Here is a 22,319-nt window from a genome sequence, read left to right as displayed (position 1 = left end):
GGGTGTTAATGTTGCAGTTTAAAAACTGTAGTGTAAAGCACCCTTATGGCAAGACAGTGATGGAGTGAATGATGGTGAAAGTTTTTCTTTTTCGGGCCACCCTGCCTTGGTGGGAATCGGCCAGTGTGATAATAAAAAAAAAATAAATAAAAATAGCAGGACTTGATGTTGCCATCATTTGAGCATCCAGCGCCAACTTCGCGGTCTATCTCGGTAAGTACTGGTCCTAATTTTTTTTTTTTTTGTCTTATAACACACAGAAAATTACAGTCTTTAATTTAAATTTTTTTTTTTTTTTTTCAAAATATTCGGAGTGCTGGCAGTGAAAACATAGATCTACGTTTGGACAGTTTAAGGGTTAAAGTGTAGGAATTGTACTTCCCACCTCCAGGACTCAAGTCCGACTAACTGGTTTCCCTGAAACCCTTCACAAAATATTACCCTGCTCACACTCCAGCAGCTCGTCAGGTCCCAAAAAAACATTTGTCTTCATTCACTCCTATCTAACATACTCACGCACACTTGCTGGAAGTCCAAGCCCCTCATCCACAAAACCTCTTTGACCTCCTCCCTTCAACCTTTCCTAAGACAACCCCTACCCCGCCTTCCTTTCCCTACAGATTTATACGCTCTCCAAGTCATTCTGTGAATAACATATGGGAAAAATTGGGTTAGGTTCCTGACTCCTCCAAATAAGCCAAACAATTTTTTTTTTTAATTTCCTATTTTGTCAAATAACATGAAAAGGAGGGCCCCACTTTACAGCACTTTACTTTAAAGCATTTCACTAATACAGCAGTTTTCAATTACATATACCCATTTTTCATTTATTCAGACTTCCCACAATAAATATGTTCACCACTCATTAGCTCCTGGTTCTTTGTTTACTTTTGTTAGGGAGGCATACTAGTATGTTGGAAATAATCATCCTCTGAGCAGTTAACAATGAACATTGTGTGGACCTTACTGGCCTTAGATTTTTTCAAATATATGAGCAGATGGAAGAAGACCCGAAGAGTTGTGCTGAGACCAAAAGTCCTGGCAGAAGGCAGATTTGTGGGTACAAAAAATTGTGAGTACTAGAATGATGGACACACTGCAAACATTCTGTAGGCATTTGCATTCTAGGATGTTGGACACAGCAAAAGGGTTAAACCATACACACTGCCAGAGTTTTACATTTCCCATCATGCACTGCATGAGGCAGGATTTTTTTTATACTGTGCACACTTAATGCACAGACCCATATCTAGTCCAAAATTTGCCACTCACTGCTTGAGTGACCTGAGCTAATGACACAGAACTATGTCTGGGACCCCTGGCCTCAATGACACAGTTTTACATGACAGCCACTGAAAAGGTTAAATGAAATGAGAAATCAGAGCACAGACATCCTCTCAGGGATGCTGAATTTTCAGATTTGACAAGACATCAAGGATACAAACAAATTTAAAATTTGTGTTCCTAAAAGGCTAAGTACAGTATGAATAAATATGTAGTGTGAATTTTATAAATTAAACACAATAATGGGTGAGGTAATATAGCAACAAATGAAATAAAAGAAAACTTACTTCACCAAACATCTGACATATCTCGGGTGAAGTGATGTAGTCTCCCTGGCTTCCAAACATATCCTGACCGGCTGCATAATATCCTGCGACTGGATTGATTAGTACTTCTTTCATGTAATCGTAAACTGTCAAAGGTCCTGTCAAAAAAGTGTGTCATCATTTACATGAACCACAACTATAATTTAAAATCCTGATACTGATACTAATTTTTTTTTCAACAAACTGGCCATATCCCACCAAGGCAAGGTGGCCCAAAAAGAAAAACAAAAGTTTCTCTTTCTAAATTTAGGGGTGTGTATATATATGCTTGTACATGTATGTGTAGTGTGACCTAAGTGTAAGTAGAAGTAGCAAGACGTACCTGAAATCTTGCATGTATAAGAGACAGAAAAATGACACCAGCAATCCTACCACCATGTAAAACAATTACAGGATTCCGCTTTACACTCACTTGGCAGGACGGTAGTACCTCCCTGGGTGGTTGCTGTCTACCAACCTACTACCTATAACTGATACTAATACCAGTACCAATATACATATAAGCTTAATGCTCAAATGCTACAGATGTACCTAGCAGGCAGGTGGTACAGTACATGGCACATATCATCATCATCACTCCATTAAGGAGTTACTTGCTAGCAGCACCTGGACCCCTGTTTGTCCCCAAAGTTACAGATTAATCAACATTGCAAGTACTGATGGAAAATCTATAAGATTTTCAAAACTTCCTTAAGCAACTAAAACTTAGTTGAAGGTGAGGTGTCCACAGTGTGACAGAGACCTCCAGTTAACTGCTGCTGACAAAGGGCTGTTCTGTAATTGAATCACTTCAATTACAGAATTTTTGGATGTCAATCTACATACAGTTGTGCCTTCTACCACTGCTGTTTGTGGTGGAAGTTCTGATTGTTGATGATCTAAGGTAGAAGTGGGTTGACTTGGACAGTCTCAGATGTCCTATAAGTAGGGAAAAAAAAAAAGCATCTGTCTGTTGTCTCAAAGCAGTGTTAGCTGTGCTGTGATGCCATTAGAATAGACTTAACCTATTATTCACAAAATGTATCTGCTCCTTTGAGTGAGATGCTGATGACTTTAAAATATTATAAAAAATATTGTAGCAAAGACCTATTTATCTCACCTGATAATTTGATGCGAGCTTTTAACTGCTTCAGAAGTGGCGTTTCTGGTGATTTTGAATTTGGAATGACTTGGCTTCTACTCACAGGGACACTTGTCCCAATACTTCTAATATGAGTACATGTGGAAAGTCTGCCTTTCTTGTATTTTTCTTTAGAAATTGATCCTGAAAATACAAATTTCAATCATATGTTGCTGTGTGCTTATGGGCATAATGGAAAGTTATTGGTTGTAAACCCTCATTCTGTAGAATACCTATCTACCATGGAGTCCCATGATTCTGACATCACCAGGTTCTCAGAATCCCAGCAAAATGCAAATAAGTGAAATAACAGAAAATGCAGTAAATCCTCTCACCTTGTATGGAATAGGTCCCCAAAAATTGGTGCCCCATGAACATTTGCTTAATGTGAAGTGTAGAACATATGGGAAAAATAGGATTACATTCCATACACCTCCAAATTTGCCAAACAAATTACTTTTAACCTTTAAACAGTGTTCAGTACACCAGTGTGCAGGTGATGAGGATGTGATAGATGTACTTGCATGCCAGTTTTTTTGTGACTTCAAATACATCACTTGCTGATATTTTTGGTCTCAGCTCAGCTGGGTCCATGCAGTGCATTGTAGAGTAACACTGCCTGTGGCATGTGCTAAGTATGTTACATTTTATTCCACATTTGTCACACAACTATTCGGCATGACCTCTCGACCAGTGAACTGGCAATTAGGAAGGTAGCAGTTCTGGGGCCCCAGTGTTGTGCTTATTATCCAGTTCAAACCCACCAATCACGTGGAAGGGGGACTCCTTCAATCAACACGATATAACTTCAGCTGATCTGGTTGAGTGGCAGACTTCCAATGTCACTGGTCATGACCATTAGTGCTTTGAGTGGCTCTGATTAGTACCACTTCCAATCTGTCTTATTCTCTTATCAATACTGTACATAGTGTATATATTGGTGAAGGAATACATGGGTAAAAAAGTCTACCCCTGCTTGGTTGCCTTGCCCTAGCTCTGTTCTGCTGAGTTCTTTGCTTGTTGACTTAGTTATGACTACCATCTGTGTTTATAATACTGCCTAATTAGCATAAGCAAACAATGAAACCAGGATCTGTTCTTACACCATCAGCTTTCCAACCAGCTCTTGGTCCAAGAAATTGGACATGTTTTCCCATTCCTTGGATCAATCTTGATGATTCCTATTCCACATATGTTGTATCTCTACAGGCTGTGTTTCCATCTAAATATGTTTTTTTTTTTTTTAACAAATCGGCCGTCTCCCACCGAGGCAGGGTGACCCAAAAAGAAAGAAAAGCCCCAAAAAGAAAATACTTTCATCATCATTCAACTCTTTCACCTCACTCACATATAATCACTGTTTTTGCAGAGGTGCTCAGAACACAACAGCTTAGAAGCATATACATATAAAGATACACAACATATACCTCCAAACTGTCAACATCCCGAACCCCTCCTTTAGAGTGCAGGCATTGTACTTCCCATTTCCAGGACTCAAGTCCTGCTATATAAAAATAATCGGTTTCCCTGAATCCCTTCACTAAATATTACCCTGCTCACACTCCAACAGATCGTCAGGTCCCAAATACCATTCATCTCCATTCACTCCTATCGAACACGCTCACGCACGCCTGCTGGAAGTCCAAGCCCCTCGCCCACAAAACCTCCCTTACCCCTTCCTTCCAACCTTTTCGAGGATGACCCCCTACCCTGCCTTCCTTCCCCTACAGATTTAAATGCTCTCCATGTCATTCTACTTTGATCCATTCTCTCTAAATGACCAAACCACCTCAACAACCCCTCTTCAGCCCTCTGACTAATACTTTTATTAACTCCACACCTTCTCCTAATTTCCATACTCCGAATTTTCTGCATAATATTTACACCACACATTGCCCTTAGACAGGACATCTCCACTGCCTCCAACCGTCTCCTCACTGCCGCATTCACAACCCAAGCTTCACACCCATATAACAGTGTTGGTACTACTATACTTTCATACATTCCCTTCTTTGCCTCCATAGATAACGTTTTTTGTTTCCACATATACCTCAATGCACCACTCACCTTTTTTCCCTCATTAATTCTATGATTAACCTCATCCTTCATAAATTTATCCGCTGACACGTCAATTCCCAAGTATCTGAAAACATTCACTTCTTCCATACTCCTCCTCCCCAATTTGATATCCAATTTTTCTTTATCTAAATAATTTGATACCCTCATCACCTTACTCTTTTTTATGTTCACTTTCAATTTTCTACCTTTACACACATTAAATATGTATAATAAATAATAATAATTTTTTTTTTTTTTCAACAAGTCGGCCGTCTCCCACCGAGGCAGGGTGACCCAAAAAAGAAAGACAATCCCCAAAAAGAAAATACTTTCATCATCATTCAACACTTTCACCACACTCACACATTATCACTGTTTTTGCAGAGGTGCTCAGAACACAACAGTTTAGAAGGATATACGTATAAAGATACACAACATATTCCTCCAAACTGCCAATATCCCAAACCCCTCCTTTAAAGTGCAGGCATTGTACTTCCCATTTCCAGGACTCAAGTCCGACTATATGAAAATAACCGGTTTCCCTGAATCCCTTCACTAAATATTACCCTGCTCACACTCCAACAGATCGTCAGGTCCCAAGTACCATTCATCTCCATTCACTCCTATCTAACACGCTCACGCAGGCTTCCTGGAAGTCCAAGCCCCTCGCCCACAAAACCTCCTTTACCCCCTCTCTCCAACCCTTTTGAGGACGACCCCTACCCCGCCTTCCTTCCCTATAGATTTATATGCTTTCCATGTCATTCTACTTTGATCCATAATAATATATATAATAATAATATTGACTCACAAAACTGCAATAACACTATTGCAAGTAAATCACAGTATGTTAGCCACTGGACCAGCTGGCTACAATAAGATTCATCCAACTTAGTTGGACGAGTTTGGTTGACTGGAACAATGGAATTGGCTGAAAATAGGGCTCAAAGTGCACCAAATCACCGATGCGTATATATCACAGAGATCGCTAACTTCACGAGAGCATAATTCCATAAGTTTTCCATCAAATTTCATACTTTTGGTGTCATTACCATCAGCAATGGTTCTCTATCATTTCATAAGAATTTTTTTTTCTTAACCCTTTGACTGTCGCGGCCGTATATATATGTCTTACGAGGTACCGTGTTTAACGTATACTCATAAATTCTAGCGGCTTCAAATCAAGCAGGAGAAAGCTGGTAGGCCCACATGTGAGAGAATGGGTCTGTGTGGTCAGTGTGCACCATATAAAAAAAATCCTGGAGCACGCAGTGCATAACGAGAAAAAAAAACTCCGATCGTTTTTTTTAATTAAAATGCCGACTTTGTGGTCTATTTTCGTATAGTATTTATGGTTGTATTCTCGTTTTCTTGGTCTCACTTGATAGAATGGAAAACATATTATAGAAATAGAGGTGATTTTGGTTGATTTTACTATAAAAAGAACCTGGAAATGGAGCTCAAAGTAGGGGAAATGTTTGATTTTTGCCAATGTTCAAAAGCAAACAAATGATGTCATTGTCCAATAAATGTCCAACTAGCCATTCTAATATGCAGTCATGAATGGGTTGATGTTATTTATACAATTATTACAGTATTGCAGTAGTCTGCATAATAGTAAGTCTTCTATTTTTTGTTTGAATAAAAATTCAAAACAGAAAGCAAGAGTAATATCAGAGGGGCCTGGAGACATGACTGATGAACAAAGAAAATGTTATTTTAGAGCCAGGAATGTCTGCATTGTTCATTCTGGACCTTATTTTGAAATTTTCATGTTTTTTAATTTTTGTGAAATTGGCCAAATTGCAAATTTCTGACCACATTATTGGGTAGTTGAAATCAGTAAATGGGCAGTTTCTTGTACTCAATCGATAGAAAAAATGGAGTTCTAAAGAAATAGCTATGAGTTTGGTTGACTGGAATAACGGAATTAGCCTAAAATAGGGCTCAAAGTGGGTGAAATCGCCGATTTGTAAATATCGCTGAGGTCGCTAACTTTGCGAGAGCATAATTCCGTCAGTTTTCCATCAAATTTCGTTTTTTGGTGTCATTACAATCGGGAAAAGATTCTCTATCGTTTCATAAGAAAAAATAATTTTTTTGTTTAAATTTTGCGACACCAGGAGACACCTCAGGATTGGGGGTTGCAACAGTCAGGGGGTTAATACAGTATTTTGCGACACAGAGATACACATTAGGATTTGGGGTCGAGACAGTCGAAGGGTTAAAAGAGAAAAGAAAACAAGAGAGTAAACAAATTTGTTTATTTTAACCCTTTCATTGGCCATCACATAGAACTACATCAATGATTCAAAGTTTATTGTCTATAAGGATTACAATGCTGAGTTTACAGAATTTGGTTATTGTGTGGTTTACATGTAGTAAAATAATAATTACAGAGTGTATCACTAGAACACCTAGCATGGCTAGGCATATCGGGCAGACTTAGATTAAATCTTAAGTTTAAAATATTACAAATTATGAGGTAAGTTGGTATTATGGCTAAGTGACTTAACCCTTTGACTGTCGCAACCCCCAATCCTGAGGTGTCTCCTGGTGTCGCAAAATTTAAAAAAAAAAAAAAAAAAAAAAATCTTATGAAATGATAAGAGAATCTTTTCCCGATTGTAATGACACCAAAAAAACAAAATTTGATGGAAAACTGACGGAATTATGCTCTCGCGAAGTTAGCGACCTCGGCGCTGTTTACAAATCAGCGATTTCGCCCACTTTGAGCCCTATTTTCGGCTAATTCCTTTGTTCCAGTCACCCAAACTCATAGCTATTTCTTTAGAACTCCATTTTTTCTATCAATTGAGTACAAGAGACTGCCCATTTACCGATTTCAACTACCTAATAATGTGGTCAGAAATTTGCAATTTGGCCAATTTCACGAAAACTAAAAAATATGACAATTTCAAAATAAGGTCCAGAATGAACAATGCAGACATTCCTGGCTCTAAAATAACATTTTCTTTGTTCATCAGTCATGTCTCCAGGCCCCTCTGATATTACTCTTGCTTTCTATTTTGAATTTTTATTCAAACAAAAAATAGAAGACTTACTATTATGCAGACTACTGCAATACTGTAATAATTGCATAAATAACATCAACCCATTCATGAATGGCTAGTTGGACATTTATTGGACAATGGCATCATTTGTTTACTTTTGAACATTGGCAAAAATCAAACATTTCCCCTACTTTGAGCTCCATTTCCAGGTTCTTTTTATAGTAAAACCAATCAAAATCACCTCTATTTTTATAATATGTTTTCCATTCTATCAAATGAGACCAAGAAAACGAGAATACAACCATAAATACTATACGAAAATAGACCACAAAGTTGGCATTTTAATTAAAAAAAAAGGTCATTTTTTTTTCCTCATTATGCACTGCGTGCTCCAGGATTTTTTTTATATGGTGCACACTGACCACACAGACCCATTCTCTCACATGTGGGCCTACCAGCTTTCTCCTGCTTGATTTGAAGCCGCTAGAATTTATGAGTATATATACGTCGAACACGGTACCTCGTAAGACGTATATATACAGCCGCGACAGTCAAAGGGTTAATACTAGTTTGTGAGTTTAGCAATGTGAATGCTTTTGTTTCGGCACAATACACAGTTTCAGTATTGGAGTATCACAGGCCAACTTATGACTAGTTAGGATTCATTAATTTAAGATTGAGATTGATATTTCTGTTTATGGTCAAATGGGTGAGTGAGTGTAAGTGTGAACCACCAGGTGGTAATTAGTTGACAAGGTGTATCAGGGAGATAAGATGTTTTCTGATGGTAGTTTTGAATTTGATGAATGTGTCTGCAGTTCTAGAGTTTTCAGGTAGGGTGTTCCTAATTTTAGGGCCTTTGACATACATTGAATTTTTGTAAAGGTTTAGCTGGACACGGGGAATGTCATAGAGATGTTTGTCTGGTGTTATGCCTGTGGGTTCTGTCACAACTATCAAGAGAACCAGAGAACCCTCACATAGTTACATGTCATGAGCTCAGCTCACTTAGATAAGCTGTGAGCAGTAAATTTTTGCCTAGATATGAGAGAATGGGTCTGCATGGTGACTGTGAATGGCATAAAAAAAAAAATTCTGCCCCATGCTGTTAATGATGGGAAAACCAAAACTCTGGTTTAAAATACATGTAGACACTTTGAGGTGTTTTCTAGGATGGCTTTTATGGTTTTATTGGAAGTATCATTTGATACAGGTCCGCCATCACAAATCCGGAAATCGGTTTCTCGGTTCCTTCAGTTATTCGGCACTAATTTTGGCTAGTATAATTTCAAATTTTCAGGGTCGCCACACCAACCTGCTGGTACTGCTTGGTGGCGCTACTTGTTGCAAAAGTCATTCTAATTTTTTCTCCATTTATTGTTATAACCTGCTTACTTTTAATTGTCCATTAAAGATAAGGTGGCTTTGAAGCCACTGTCCATTGCCATGAGCTCAGTCTCGTGATGCAGGGGAATATGCTTTATTATTACGCTAATATCAACACTACAGCTTATTGCCTATCACAATTGATCTAATATGACATAATAAACAATATAAATAATATAAAACATGCTAAATACTCCAGAATGAATAATATTTGGCATAATACCGAGCAGTTCGACGGAGGTATGAAGAGGATATGGGATACAAGTACCATTCTCCTACCCCTGTCTTGGGGCTTATATTAGAGAAAACGGATCATAGCACAGGGCTAACTATGATATACACTCGTACTGCAAAATAAACCTGAAATAAAAAAGCTATTTTCTCTATATATACTATCACACATAGCAGTATATGTGTAGAGAACCTAGGATAACCCAAAAAAAGTCAGACAATGTGGCTTATTTCTAGTACCTGGCTTGGGTTAGCCATATATGATTTTTGGCAAATATTCAATTCCCAGCCAGGGTAGAAACATTGGCCGTGTTTCTTTACACCTGTTGTCTATGTTCACCCATCAGTAAATGGGTACCTGGGTGTTAGTGGACTGGTGTGGGTGTTATCCTGGGACACTGACCTAATTTGCTTGAAATACTCTGCATAACAAGGGGCTTTCTATATAGTAATACAGTGGAACCTCAAGAATCGAATGTATCAATATCGAACGTTTCGAAAATAAGACCATTTTTTTGGACAAACTGTGTCCCAATTATCAAACGCGCCTCTAATTTCGGACCGCTAGGTACGGGACCCGTCTGCTGGCCCGCTCCGTCCGCAGCCCCACGCAGGCGCTGTGAGCAGTCTAGCTTTGTCTATGCTTGAGTGAACACTAACCTGCGCTCTCATTCACACATTTTACGATTATTTCGTTGTGTTTAGTGCTTGTGGGACTGTGAAATAAGCTGCCATGGGCCCAAAGAAACTTGCTAGTGGTACCCCTGTGGTAAAGAAAGTGAGAAACACCATAGATGTGAAGAAGGAAATAATACAGAAGTATGAGATTGGAGTGAGACTTGTTGAGCTTGCCAGGATGTACAGAGGACTGTGGACAGTTATTTTGTGAGACAGAAACAGACGACTTTGTGAGACAGTTATTTTGTGAACAGACAGACAACTGTGGAGTTATTTTGTGAGACAGTTATTTTGTGAGACAGACACAGCCGACTGTGGAGTTATTTTGTGAGACAAACAGACGATTGTGGACAGTTATTTTGTGAGACAGAAACAGACGACTGTGGATAGTTATTTTGCGAGACAGAAACAGAGGACTGTAGACAGTTATTTTGTGAGACAGGGGTCCAATGACTCTCAAGCTGGTCCTAGTGGCATTACAATACAGAGAAGGGAAGCAACCCCAGGGAGGGCTTTGATACCGGAAGTCCTCATGGAGGGGGATTCTCCTTCCAAACAATAACCCCAACTCCCTCTCTCCTCCTCCCTATCTTCCAGATGCCATCACCAATCTTGAATAAAGGTAAGTAAAAATGTTATTTTATATTACTATACATAATTAAAGACTATAGCATTTGTTGTGTGTAAGTAAAACTGTAATTAATCTCTATACAATGTATTTTTTTTGTGAATATTTTTGGGTTTCTGGAACGGATTAATTGTATTTCCATTATTTCTTATGGGAAATATTGCTTCGAATTTCAGACTTTTCAAATTTAGAACTAGCTCCTGGAATGGATTAAGTTCAATTTTTGAGGTTCCACTGTGTCACTGATGTCAGCTAGGCCTGTATACCATGTACATGTACGTGTGGTAAATTATTATTATTATTATTTTCTCATTTGTTTGTTGGGTTATCTTATTGAAACTTGGGCAACATATGATGGAAAGATACTTCTTAACATACACCAAAAATGAAAGAAATCAGACCATAAATAGCAGAGTTCACTTCTCAGCCATTAGCGGCCGTTTAGCGGTACAGAATTTTTGTATGGTTTCTATGGTTATATTCTTGTTTTTTTATGGTTTTATTCTTATTTGATAGAATGGAAGATATATTACAGAAATAGATATGATTTTGATTACTTTCATGACGAAAAGTACCTTGAAATTGAGCTCAAAGTAGCGGAAATGTTCTATTCTTTAGTGAAGCTCAAGAGTAAACAAATGACACCACCATCCAATACCTGTCCACCTGCCAGTTCAAATTCCAATATGCAGTCAAGAATGGGCTGACATTATTTATACAATTATTACAATAATGCAGTAGTCTGCATAACAGTAAATCTATTTTTGTGTGTGAATAAAAATTCCAAATGGTTAGTAAGAGTAATATAAGAGGGGCCTGGAGCCATGACTAATGAACAGAGCAAATGTTATTTTAGTGCCAGGAATGTCTGCACTGTTTATTCTGGACCCTATTTTGAAATTGGCATCTGTTGAAATTTGTGTTAAATTGGCCAAATTGCCAATTTCTGACCACTTTATTGGGTGGTTGAAATAGGTGAATGGGTGGTTTCTTGTAGTCAGTCAACAGACTAGAAGTAAATAAGTTTATTAAAGTATACACAAATACAGTTACACAGATTATTATACATAGCAGTGTATGTATAGAGAACCTGGGATAACCCAAAAAAGTCAGACAAAGTGACTTATTTCCAGTACATGGCTTAGGCTTGCCATATATGATTTTTGGTAAATGTTTTTTTTTCTCGGTTGCTTGTTGGGCTATCTCATTGAAACTTGGGCAATGTATGATGGAAAGATGCTCCTTAATGTACACCAAAAATAAAAAAGATGGACGATAAGTAAGGAAGTTCACTTCTCAGCCATTAGCCGCCTCTTTGCGATATATTTTCATATGGTTTTTATGGTTGTATTCTCGTTTTTTTGGTCTCATTTGATAGAATGGAAGATATATTACAGAAATAGACATGATTTTAATTGCTTTCATGACGAAAAGTACCTTGAAATTAAGCTCACAGTAGCGGAAATGTTCGATTTTTGCTGATATTCAATGAACTTTGTGCAAGTCAAGCTGGTTAATTTTATTAAGTGTATTCTAACCTAGCCACTCTGTAATCCAGCAAACTCAGTAATCCGGCACACTATAGGTCCCAATGATGCCGGATTTGTGACAGAGGACCTGTACAATGAAGACATAGTAATGTAAGAGAAATTATTTTAATTGGTTTCAGGACTGAAAGTAGCCTGAAACTGGGCTCAAAATAGCAGAAATATTTGAATTTTACAGATTTTCCTAAAGGATGAGTAAAGCCTTGTAACACCTCTTACCCAACAGTCTGTTTTATGGGTTTATAATAGGCCTGATTATTGGGACACCATAAATCATGACCGATCATTCCTGGTTATATTTTATTAACCGGGAAATGCAGTAAATCTTCTATTTTTGTGTGATTAATTCAAAACGGAAGGCAAATGTAATATAAGAGAGGCCTGGGGGACATGATTAATGAACAGAGGAAATGTTCTTTTAGTGCCAGAAATGTCTGCAATGTATATTTTGCACTCTATTTTTAAATTGGTATTTTTCTAATTTTGTGTAAAAGTGGCCAAATTACTGACTTCTGTGCACTTGATAAGGTTTAGTTGTAATAGATGAATGAGTGTTTCTTGTGCTCACTTAATAGAACAAAAGGAATAGTAGTGAAATAGCTAAGACAAATGAAGCAATGAAATTGTTTAAAATACAACTCAAGGTGGGCGAAATTGCTGATGTGTAAATTATGCTCAGACAGCTAAATCTGTGCCTGCATAATTCTGTATAAAAAAATGCGCAAGCCCAATTTCTCATATCTAGGCCAAAATTTACTGCTCGCAGTTTATGAGACGGAGCTGTGCTCAAAACATTAGTCTACATAAAAGACCTTGGCATCAATAACATAGATCCATGTGATGGCCACTGAAAGGGTTAATGGTATTTAGCCTGTTTGAAAAAGTAATAAACACATTATCCACCATATAAATTTTTTGAAACCATGCACTAACCTTTCCAATAACCGGCAACAAGAGGAAGGTGACTGTGACAGTAGAGGCGACTTATTTTCCATGGCAGTTTACTCAGGCTTCCCATTGCCTCAATTTAGCAACCTGCTTGCTGTTAATAAATACGCTTCTGTCTAGGTAGTCTCAGCAGAGCAGATTAAGTCATATCATGAACCTATAAAAGGGTAAAAATTTCAGGTCATCAGTAAAATTCTGCAAATAAAATTTAAATTTATCTAGGGTATAGTCAATGAAAGGCATATTTCTTAAATGAACATATGCAGGAGGGTTGTGTTTTATGGTGCTTCACTTTACGGCGTCTCGCTAATGCAGCACTTTTCAATTATATCCATTCTTCATTTATTCAGACTTAGTGCAATAAACATATTCACTACTCACTATAAGCTAAGGATGAAAATATTTTGAAGTAAGTAATGTGTCTCCATTGGGAAGGGGAAAAGAAATCTTCCTCGGTAAACCATGCGTGTCATAAGAGGCAACTAAAATGCCAGGAGCAAGGGGCTAGTAACACCTTCTCCTATATAAATTACTAAATTTAAAAAGAGAAACTTTCATTTTTCTCTTTAGGTCACCCTGCTTTGGTGGGATATGGCCAGTTTGTTGAAAAAAAAAAAGTAATGTACAATATATGCATTTTGTAAACCTAGTTCTATTGCTCACTTATTAATATATGAGTGTGTAAACATGTTATCATGCTGTTATATGCATTTGAAAGTAAAAAAAAAAAAAAAAGCCATTTTACTTTGCAGCGATTTTTGCTTTACAGCAGTAGCCCAGAAGCTAACCTGCTGTATAAGCAGAGCCTGCCTGTACTGAGAATTTACTTATAAAGTATGATGATAAAGAAAGCCATTCAAGGATGTACCTGAAATCACTCAATTCAAGCCATAAGAATTCAAGAGCATGAGCAAAAGCTGCTTAAGGGGGCCTTTATCCATGTTTCCACGTGCTCTCAAAAAAAAAATAGAAAAATTATGGAAATTGACTTATTTATACTGAAAAATTGCTTAACTCTTTGGCAACACAATGGTACCAGAATGAATGTTCTACGACGTTTCTACAAGAAATTATAGTCATTTATATCAGGCATGGCGACGGTGATGTGGGTAGCACGTCTGCTCACAGCCCACATATTTTTTGGATTTTTTTCCTTGTTTTTTATCTCTTTTTCTTGCATTATTCTTTCTAATATAATAACTGACTATTTGGCATCATGAAACAGTAGGTGGAGCTTATCCAAAGACTTAGAGACAACCAGGCACCATATGGGAACGTTCGGCAGTGTTCCCGCTCCAGAGAATGCCAGGAGAAATCACTTCATTATTACGCTTATATCAGCTTATATATCAACTCTACGGCTTATTTATCTATCAGAATTGATCTAATATGATATAATAAACACTATAAATAACATACAAACATGTTATATACTCTAGATTGAATAAAATAAGCCATAATATGGTGAGAGACCATCGGGAATATTTTGATATAAATGAGTGAGTCCTCTCATGTCGTATTCTTTGGTCTCTGAGTAAGAGAAAATGGTGTTTTGAAGAGGTTAACTGCACTAGAACATCAGTTTACTAAGAAATATACCCAAAGAAACGCGATTTTCACACATTTTTTTTTTTTTGAGACGGGGGCTGGCCGGCGCTCTCGGCCAATACAATTTTTTTTTTTTTTTTAGATGGGGGGGGGCTGGCCGGCGCTCCTGGCCAATATCTCGGAAGTAACTTATTCACCTAATGGCCAAAATTGTTCCTTTATTACTTAATTAAATGGAATAATATTCACAGAAATTGTAAAATAATGATTTCTCTATTTACTGGTGGAATATTTTGAGAAATATGTATTCCAATTACAGTGGACTCCCGGTTAACGATATTTTTTCATTCCAGAAGTATGTTCAGGTGTCAGTACTGACCGAATTTGTTCCCATAAGGAATATTGTGAAGTAGATTAGTCCATTTCAGACCCCCAAACATACACGTACAAACGCACTTACATAAATACACTTACACAATTGGTCGCATTGGGAGGTGATCGTTAATTAAGCGGGGGTCCACTGTATTTTGGGATTTATGTGGGGGTAAAGGGCAGATATTTTTCAACATTCCAAGAACTAACAAACTTTATTTTTTTGTGAAATAAAGGTAAGATATTTAGAGGAAACTAATCCACGAGGAATTCGTATAAGCATTGTTCTCTCGGCACCAAGTGTCCAAACAACCTTATGTCGTCCCATTTAGGAATAAATTTGGCCACAAGGGCATTTTCAGTAAATCAGTCCTTTTTCAGTCTTTTCTCAGTTGTTGTTTCAGGTATATTTTTGATAAATATTTTCAAGAAAGAGTGAAAACACTTTGTCTTGTGCACCAAAACTGGAGGAAATCGGACGGTAAACAAAAAAACTATAATAATTGCCCTAATGCTCCCTCAACCTAGTAAAAACAAGTGAAGACTACAAAGAAGTGAAATCAACTGCTGTACAGCATGGAAAAGTAGATATAAATGCAGTATAATGCAATCCTTTATTGATGTTTCACTCACATAGTAGGCTTTATCGTCACAAACGTATCTGTTGAAAATGATATAAAATACTAAGTTGATGAGTAAGACACATGTGCAACAGCTGGTTGTCTCCACCATTGAAATATCTCACCCACTTGGCAGGAATTTCAACAGATCTGTTTGTGACTTAATAAAGCCCACTATGAAGGCAAAAACGTAATCAATAAAGGATCGCATTACAGTCATGTGTCACTTAACAATGGGGATACGTTCTGAGAAGTGCACTGTTAGGTGATTTCGTTCTTGTGCGAACATCATACTTACACAAACCTAGATGGTACAGCCTACTACACACCTAGGCTATATGGTTTGTTTGTTTTTTTCATCAGAGATTTGCTTGTAAGCAGATTATGTATCACAAACTTTCCTCTCTATTAATGAAAACCTTTTGGTGTTGGGGTCCAGGTTTTTAAATTTTTTAAGGAGCTTGTTGAGGTCTACAAAAATTTCTGCTAAACCCTTCAGTGTGAATTTTCTTTGGGGGTTCCTCTTCTTCTTCTCCTGTAGGGGCTATGGTGAATAAAACAACATGAGATTAAATCAAACACAAGAGAAAATGATGCTATCAAGAGATGTGGTGAACATGAGACATATGAAGCTGCTGCTGGCGTAACAGTAAACTTTTTTTATAAGTAGGAGGAGTACACTTTAGATTCTAGAATAACAATATAAAGTGCAGAACAGTAAATACATAAACCGGAAACATAGTTGTTCATTATCATTAGTATTGTGGATTGTACATAACTGTCTGTGCTATACTTTTATATGTCTGGCAGCATAGTACGTATGTTTATACCAGTCGTAAATGCTGTTCATCACTGACCGAAGCATCTTTATGCAGCGCATGACTATATGCTGCATTTGTATCCACTTTCCATCATAAGGGAGTTCACTTCTCAGCCATTAGCCGCCTCTTTGCAGTATATTTTCATATGGTTTTTATGGTTGTATTCTCAATTTTTGGACTCATTTGATATAATGGAAGATATATTACAGAAATAGACATGATTTTGATTGTTTTCATGACGAAAAGTACCTTGAAATTGAGCTCAAAGTAGTGGAAATGTTCGATTTTTGCCGACATTCAATGAACTGTGTAAGTCAAGTTAGTTAATTTTATTAAGTGTATTCTAACTTAACCACTGTAATTCGGCAAACTCAGTAATCCGGCACACTACAGGTCCCAATGATGCCGGATTTGTGATGGAGGACCTGTACATACCTTTCTTGCCTGAATTCCATGGAGTACAAATCAAGGGACTTCAGCTGCTCCCAGTAATTTATGTGCTTTATCATACCTATATGTGCCGTGAAAGTTCTCTGCACATTCTCCAGGTTTGCAATTCTGCCTGCCTTGAAAGGGGCCATTAGTATACAGCAATATTCCAGCTTAGAGAGAACAAGTAATCTGAAGAGAATCATCATGGGCTTGGCATCACTAGTTTTGAAGGTTCTCATTATTCATTCTATCATCTTCCTAGCAGCTGTGGTACATACATTGTCGTGATCTTTGAAAGTGAAATTCTCTGACATTATCACTCCTAGGTCCTTCACATTAGTTTTTCTCTCTATTGTGTGGGTGGAATTTGTTTTATACTTTGATTTAGTTTTAATTTCCTTGAGTTTTTCATATCAGAGTAACTGAAATTGTCTTCATGTAACTTTATGTTGTTTTCTGCGGCCCATTTAAAGATTTGGTTGATGTCTGCTTGGAGATTTGCGGTGTCTTCGATGGATGACACTGTCATGCAAATTGGGTATCATTGGCAAAGGAAGACACAGTGATGTGGTTTACATCTCTGTCAATGTCAGATATGAGGATAAGGAACAGGATGGGAGGGAGTGCTGTGTCTTGTGGAATGGAGCTTTTCACTGTGTAGCTAAACTTCCTCAGCTAGTCAGGTGGTAGATTCAGTACTTGTAGCTAAACTTCCTCAGCTAGTGATGTAATATACCCAGGAGGTGTAGCTCAACCTCTTCAGCTAATCATATGTAGGTTCAGGTGCAGTTCAACTTCCTCAGTTAAGCATGTGCTAAGTTTAGATGGCTTATGTGTCATTGTACAGTGGACCCTCGAGTTTCATGATTAATCCGTTCCAAAGAGCCTGCCGAAAGTCAAAATTCACGAAACTCAAAACCATTTTCCGCATAAGAAATAATGGAAATAAAATTAATCCATTCCAGACACCCAAAAATAATAATAACATTACACTTACCTTTACTGAAGACTTCTGGGTGGATGGAAGACGGGAGGAGGGGATAGGAGGAAGGTGTACACTATTGTTTGGAAGGAGAATCTCCTTCCATTAGGAATTCAGGTAGCAAGTCCTTTTCTGGGGTTACTTCCCTTCTTCTTTTAATGCCACTGGGAACAACTTGAGAGTCACTGAACCTCTGTTGCACAAAATATCTGTCCAGAGAGGTCTGTTTCTGGCATTTCTTTATGATTTGCCTGAAGTGGGACAAGGTTTTGTCACTGAACATGTTGCAGATATGGCTTATTTCAGCTTGGTCAGGGCGATACTTTTCAACAAAACTTTGCAACTCATTCCACTTTGAACACATGTCCTTAATCACCGAAGAAGGCACCTCCTTCACTCTCTTTTCCTCCTCCTCTGAGGCAAGTTCCTCAGCTGTGGTCTGATGCTGTTCCAGTTGCTCTAGCAGTTCATCAGTGGTTAGCTCTTCCCTGTGGTCCTCCACCAACTCTTCCACATCCCCGTCACTCACCTCCAACCCCATAGACTTGCCCAATGCCACAACACCTTCCACAACAGGCAGAGGGTCGGCAGGGTCAGGGTCTGCCTCAAACCCTTCAAAACCCCTCTGGATCGTGTTCTTCGCTTTCTTTACCAAAGGGCTTGCACTAGCTTTCCTTGGGCCCATGGTGACTTATTTAGCAGTTGCAATCACAAAAAACAATGGATTATTACGTATGAACCCGCGGGGTGGTGGTCATGTGTTGGTAAACAATGGCACACTGAGCGTGAATGGCATGGGAGACTGGCTTTGTGTGCACGGTGATGGGCGGACGGGTACCGGACGGTCGCCGAATCATGAGTCTAATCACGAAACTCGAGGCCAAATTTTGCCAAAAAAACTTGCCGAGTCGAATTTCACGAAAATCGATGCTGCCAAAACTGTACTTGGTTATGTTCAGGGGCAAGTGGTCTCTCAGGGCCACTGAATCACTAACTACTTACAATACTATTTACATTTTTTGGAAAGCAGTGAAAATTAGTTACAACTGCAAAATATTTATGCAGTGATATTAAGTCTGGGTTATAAGATTGTTTGCTTACAATCTTATAACCCAGGTATGGCAAGTCTCTCTAACATGTGCTGCCTATGTTTACCTAGAAGTAAAGTAAAGAGAGACTTGGGTATAAATCAATTTTTGTGGACTGTATCCTTGGGTAGAACCTAAATTATATTTATGAAAAAATGTTAAACTCATAGGGTTCATACAGTGTATGCAGAATGGGAAGCAATCATGAATGGTTATAATTAGGACCATAATTTTTAAAAGGGTGAACCGTTAAGCCAGAGGAAGGCCTCGGTCAGATGACCAAAAACTCCAACAGTGGGTCATCATCTGACTAAGACTTGTGTCAGTTAACACTTGTCCTGTTTCCTGACAAACCTTACCTAACATGGGAAGCAATCAGGTCAGATCAAAGTAAAAGCAGGGTAGCTCCAATTCCCTTTATCAAGAGTCCATCACTGGTATCAAATCAACTTTAAAGGGGTATGAATTATTATTATTACATACAACTGCAGAAAGCTAAACTCTTAAGGGTTAATGCAGTGCCTGGAGGAATGGGAGACAGTCAGGTTTAGTCCAAGGAAGCAGAGCTCATGTTCAATTTCATGGATAAAGAGCCCCTCACCAGCATCAAGGAACCTTCCTTGAATTATTATAATAATGGGGGAGCATTAAACCTGTAGGATTATACACCACATGTGGGGGAAGGATGGAAGGTATTCCGGCTCAATTCAGGAAACTGGAGCAAAGATCCAATTTCCTGGATCAAGAGCCCCTCACCAGCATCAAGGAACCTCCCTTCAGGGGAACCTTTCTTGAAGGGTAATGGGATATAAAGCCACGTCATAAGACTGACTTACTTCCATTCATATGTGGTCTTTTGATCATCTCCTGGATGCAACCCATGCTAGCCAACTAACACCTGGGTACCTAATTACTGTTAGATGAACAGCAGCAGCAGGTGCCTGGAGTTTACCTGGAGAGAGTTCCGGGGGTCAACGCCCCCGCGGCCCGGTCTGTGACCAGGCCTCCTGGTGGATCAGAGCCTGATCAACCAGGCTGTTGCTGCTGGCTGCACGCAAACCAACGTACGAGCCACAGCCCAGCTGGTCAGGAACCGACTTTAGGTGCTTGTCCAGTGCCAGCTTGAAGACTGCCAGGGGTCTGTTGGTAATCCCCCTTATGTATGCTGGGAGGCAGTTGAACAGTCTCGGGCCCCTGACACTTATTGTATGGTCTCTTAACGTGCTAGTGACACCCCTGCTTTTCATTGGGGGAATGTTGCATTGTCTGCCAAGTCTTTTGTTTTCGTAGTGAGTGATTTTCGTGTGCAAGTTCGGTACTAGTCCCTCTAGGATTTTCCAGGTGTATATAATCGTGTATCTCTCCCGCCTGCGTTCCAGGGAATACAGTTTTAGGAACCTCAAGCGCTCCCAGTAATTGAGGTGTTTTATCTCCGTTATTCGCGCCGTGAAGGTTCTCTGTACATTTTCTAGGTCAGCAATTTCACCTGCCTTGAAAGGTGCAAGTTAACTTGTCAAATATTTCCACTCACCTGGGGATCAAATCCCAGTCCTTCGGTGCATAAACTGACCTCACTGCATCCTTAACCCTTAAACTGTCCAAACGTAGATCTACGTTTTTTCAACATTTGAAAGTATGTAATAAAAGTAGATCTTTTTTTTTTCTCTTTTTTTACATTTGAAAACGAGTAAAAAAACTTTGATATACTTTTTTTTTTTTTATTTGAAAATATGTAAAAAAAAACGTAGATCTACTTTTGGAGCTCTACACATGTGAGCATAGATCTGCTTGGACAGTTTAAGGGTTAATTAGCAGACTCAAAATAATAAATAATCAACCTTTCCAACACTACCATCAGACTTCGGACGTGTTCCTTGACCAGTCAACCTTCTCACCTGATTTTTTCTCCTCTATCCACTGCTGCTTTAGGCCCCACACCCAGGCCAGACACACCCAATGAACCAAAAACTCTAATTCAACACTGAAAAATATACTCAGATTCGACATTCCTTTAATAATAATAATAATAATAATAAATAATAATAATAATAATAATAAAATTAATAATAATAATACTAATAATAATAATAATAATAATAATAATAATAATAATAATTAATAAAAATAATAATAAAAATAATAATAATAATAATAATAATAATAATAATAATAATAATAATAATAATAATAATAATAATAATAATAATAGTAAAATAATAATAAAGTACACAGGCCTAACATCAGTGTACTATATGGTAAGCCACTTGTTATGCAAGCATTTCGGGCAAATTAGGTCAATTTTGTCCCCAGGATGCGACCCACACCAGTCACCTAACACCCAGGTACTTATTTTACTGCTAGGTGAACATAGACAGTAGGTATCTTACGGAAACACGTCCCGGTGTTTCCACCCGTACCGGGGGTCGAATCACTGACCTCAGTGTGTGAGCTGTTTTACAGAGTCCTTCCTCCTGAACTCCAGGAAAAAAAGATATTGCCCAAATCTAGGCAACATCAGCTATGGTCCTAACTTAAATCAAGTGGACCCCAGGCCTAAAAACACAGGCAGAGCCAGACATCTTACCAGTCAACGCAGGCGCTGAGACTAGTTGTTGTTGTTGTGGGTGTTAAGGGCACCTGACTTCCCCGCCTTCTAATAACATGCTCATTTCCCCATAATAATAATAATAATAATAATAATAATAATAATAATAATAATAATAATAATAATAATAATAATAATAATAATAATAATAATAATAATAATAAATACGAAATAATGAAAATAAACCAAGGACCACAATGGAAATAAGACAAGGACCACAATTCAAATTCAAATTCCCCTCAAGGAAGGTTCCTTGATGTTGGTGAGGGATATGGAAAATTTTCTAGGGTGCTTATCTGTATGTACCTCAACATTATATACATACAAGTAATCTCATTGGGAGACAACCATATTGTTTACCGTAGTCACCCCGTGTAGACATGTGAGAAAACTTAACCACCTCTGGTCACTACAGGTGGTCCCTTCGACCTCACAATCTTATCCATATCTATCCGAGACCAGTATGGATTGGATAGCACCCCCAAGTACGGTGCTACTAATTAATTGTGGACTGTATATATTATATTAGTTTAGCTGAATGAAGGGGGGGGGGTAGGATACACATGGATACATCCATCAAGGAAAACATTTGTACATAATCCCACCACTTACCAGCTGTTCTCTGGTGGTC

General features: G+C 38.2%; 1 protein-coding gene across 5 annotated transcripts in view; it reads right to left on the bottom strand.

Annotated features, from left to right (window-relative positions):
- LOC128702286 (protein arginine methyltransferase NDUFAF7, mitochondrial) overlaps positions 1 to 21,733 on the bottom strand; it is a 166,449-nt gene extending 144,716 nt beyond the window's left edge. For 3 of the 5 annotated variants that reach the window (XM_070102068.1, XM_070102072.1, XM_070102070.1), the window contains exons 1-4: positions 21,668 to 21,733; positions 13,206 to 13,377; positions 2,710 to 2,874; positions 1,572 to 1,708 (exon numbers count right to left, since the gene is read on the bottom strand). In XM_070102068.1, coding sequence (XP_069958169.1) covers positions 1,572 to 1,708; positions 2,710 to 2,874; positions 13,206 to 13,290 — 387 coding nt within the window. In that variant the 5' untranslated portion in view covers positions 13,291 to 13,377; positions 21,668 to 21,733. The other 2 variants (XM_070102069.1, XM_070102073.1) reach the window with 2 other exon arrangements.
- Between the last annotated feature and the right edge of the window lie 586 nt (positions 21,734 to 22,319).

This window comes from Cherax quadricarinatus, chromosome 80 (assembly GCF_038502225.1).
Source record: "Cherax quadricarinatus isolate ZL_2023a chromosome 80, ASM3850222v1, whole genome shotgun sequence".
NCBI classification, from domain to species: Eukaryota; Metazoa; Arthropoda; class Malacostraca; order Decapoda; family Parastacidae; genus Cherax; species Cherax quadricarinatus.
Note: the sequence above shows the minus strand (reverse complement) of the source record. Positions and strands in the feature narration are given on the sequence as shown.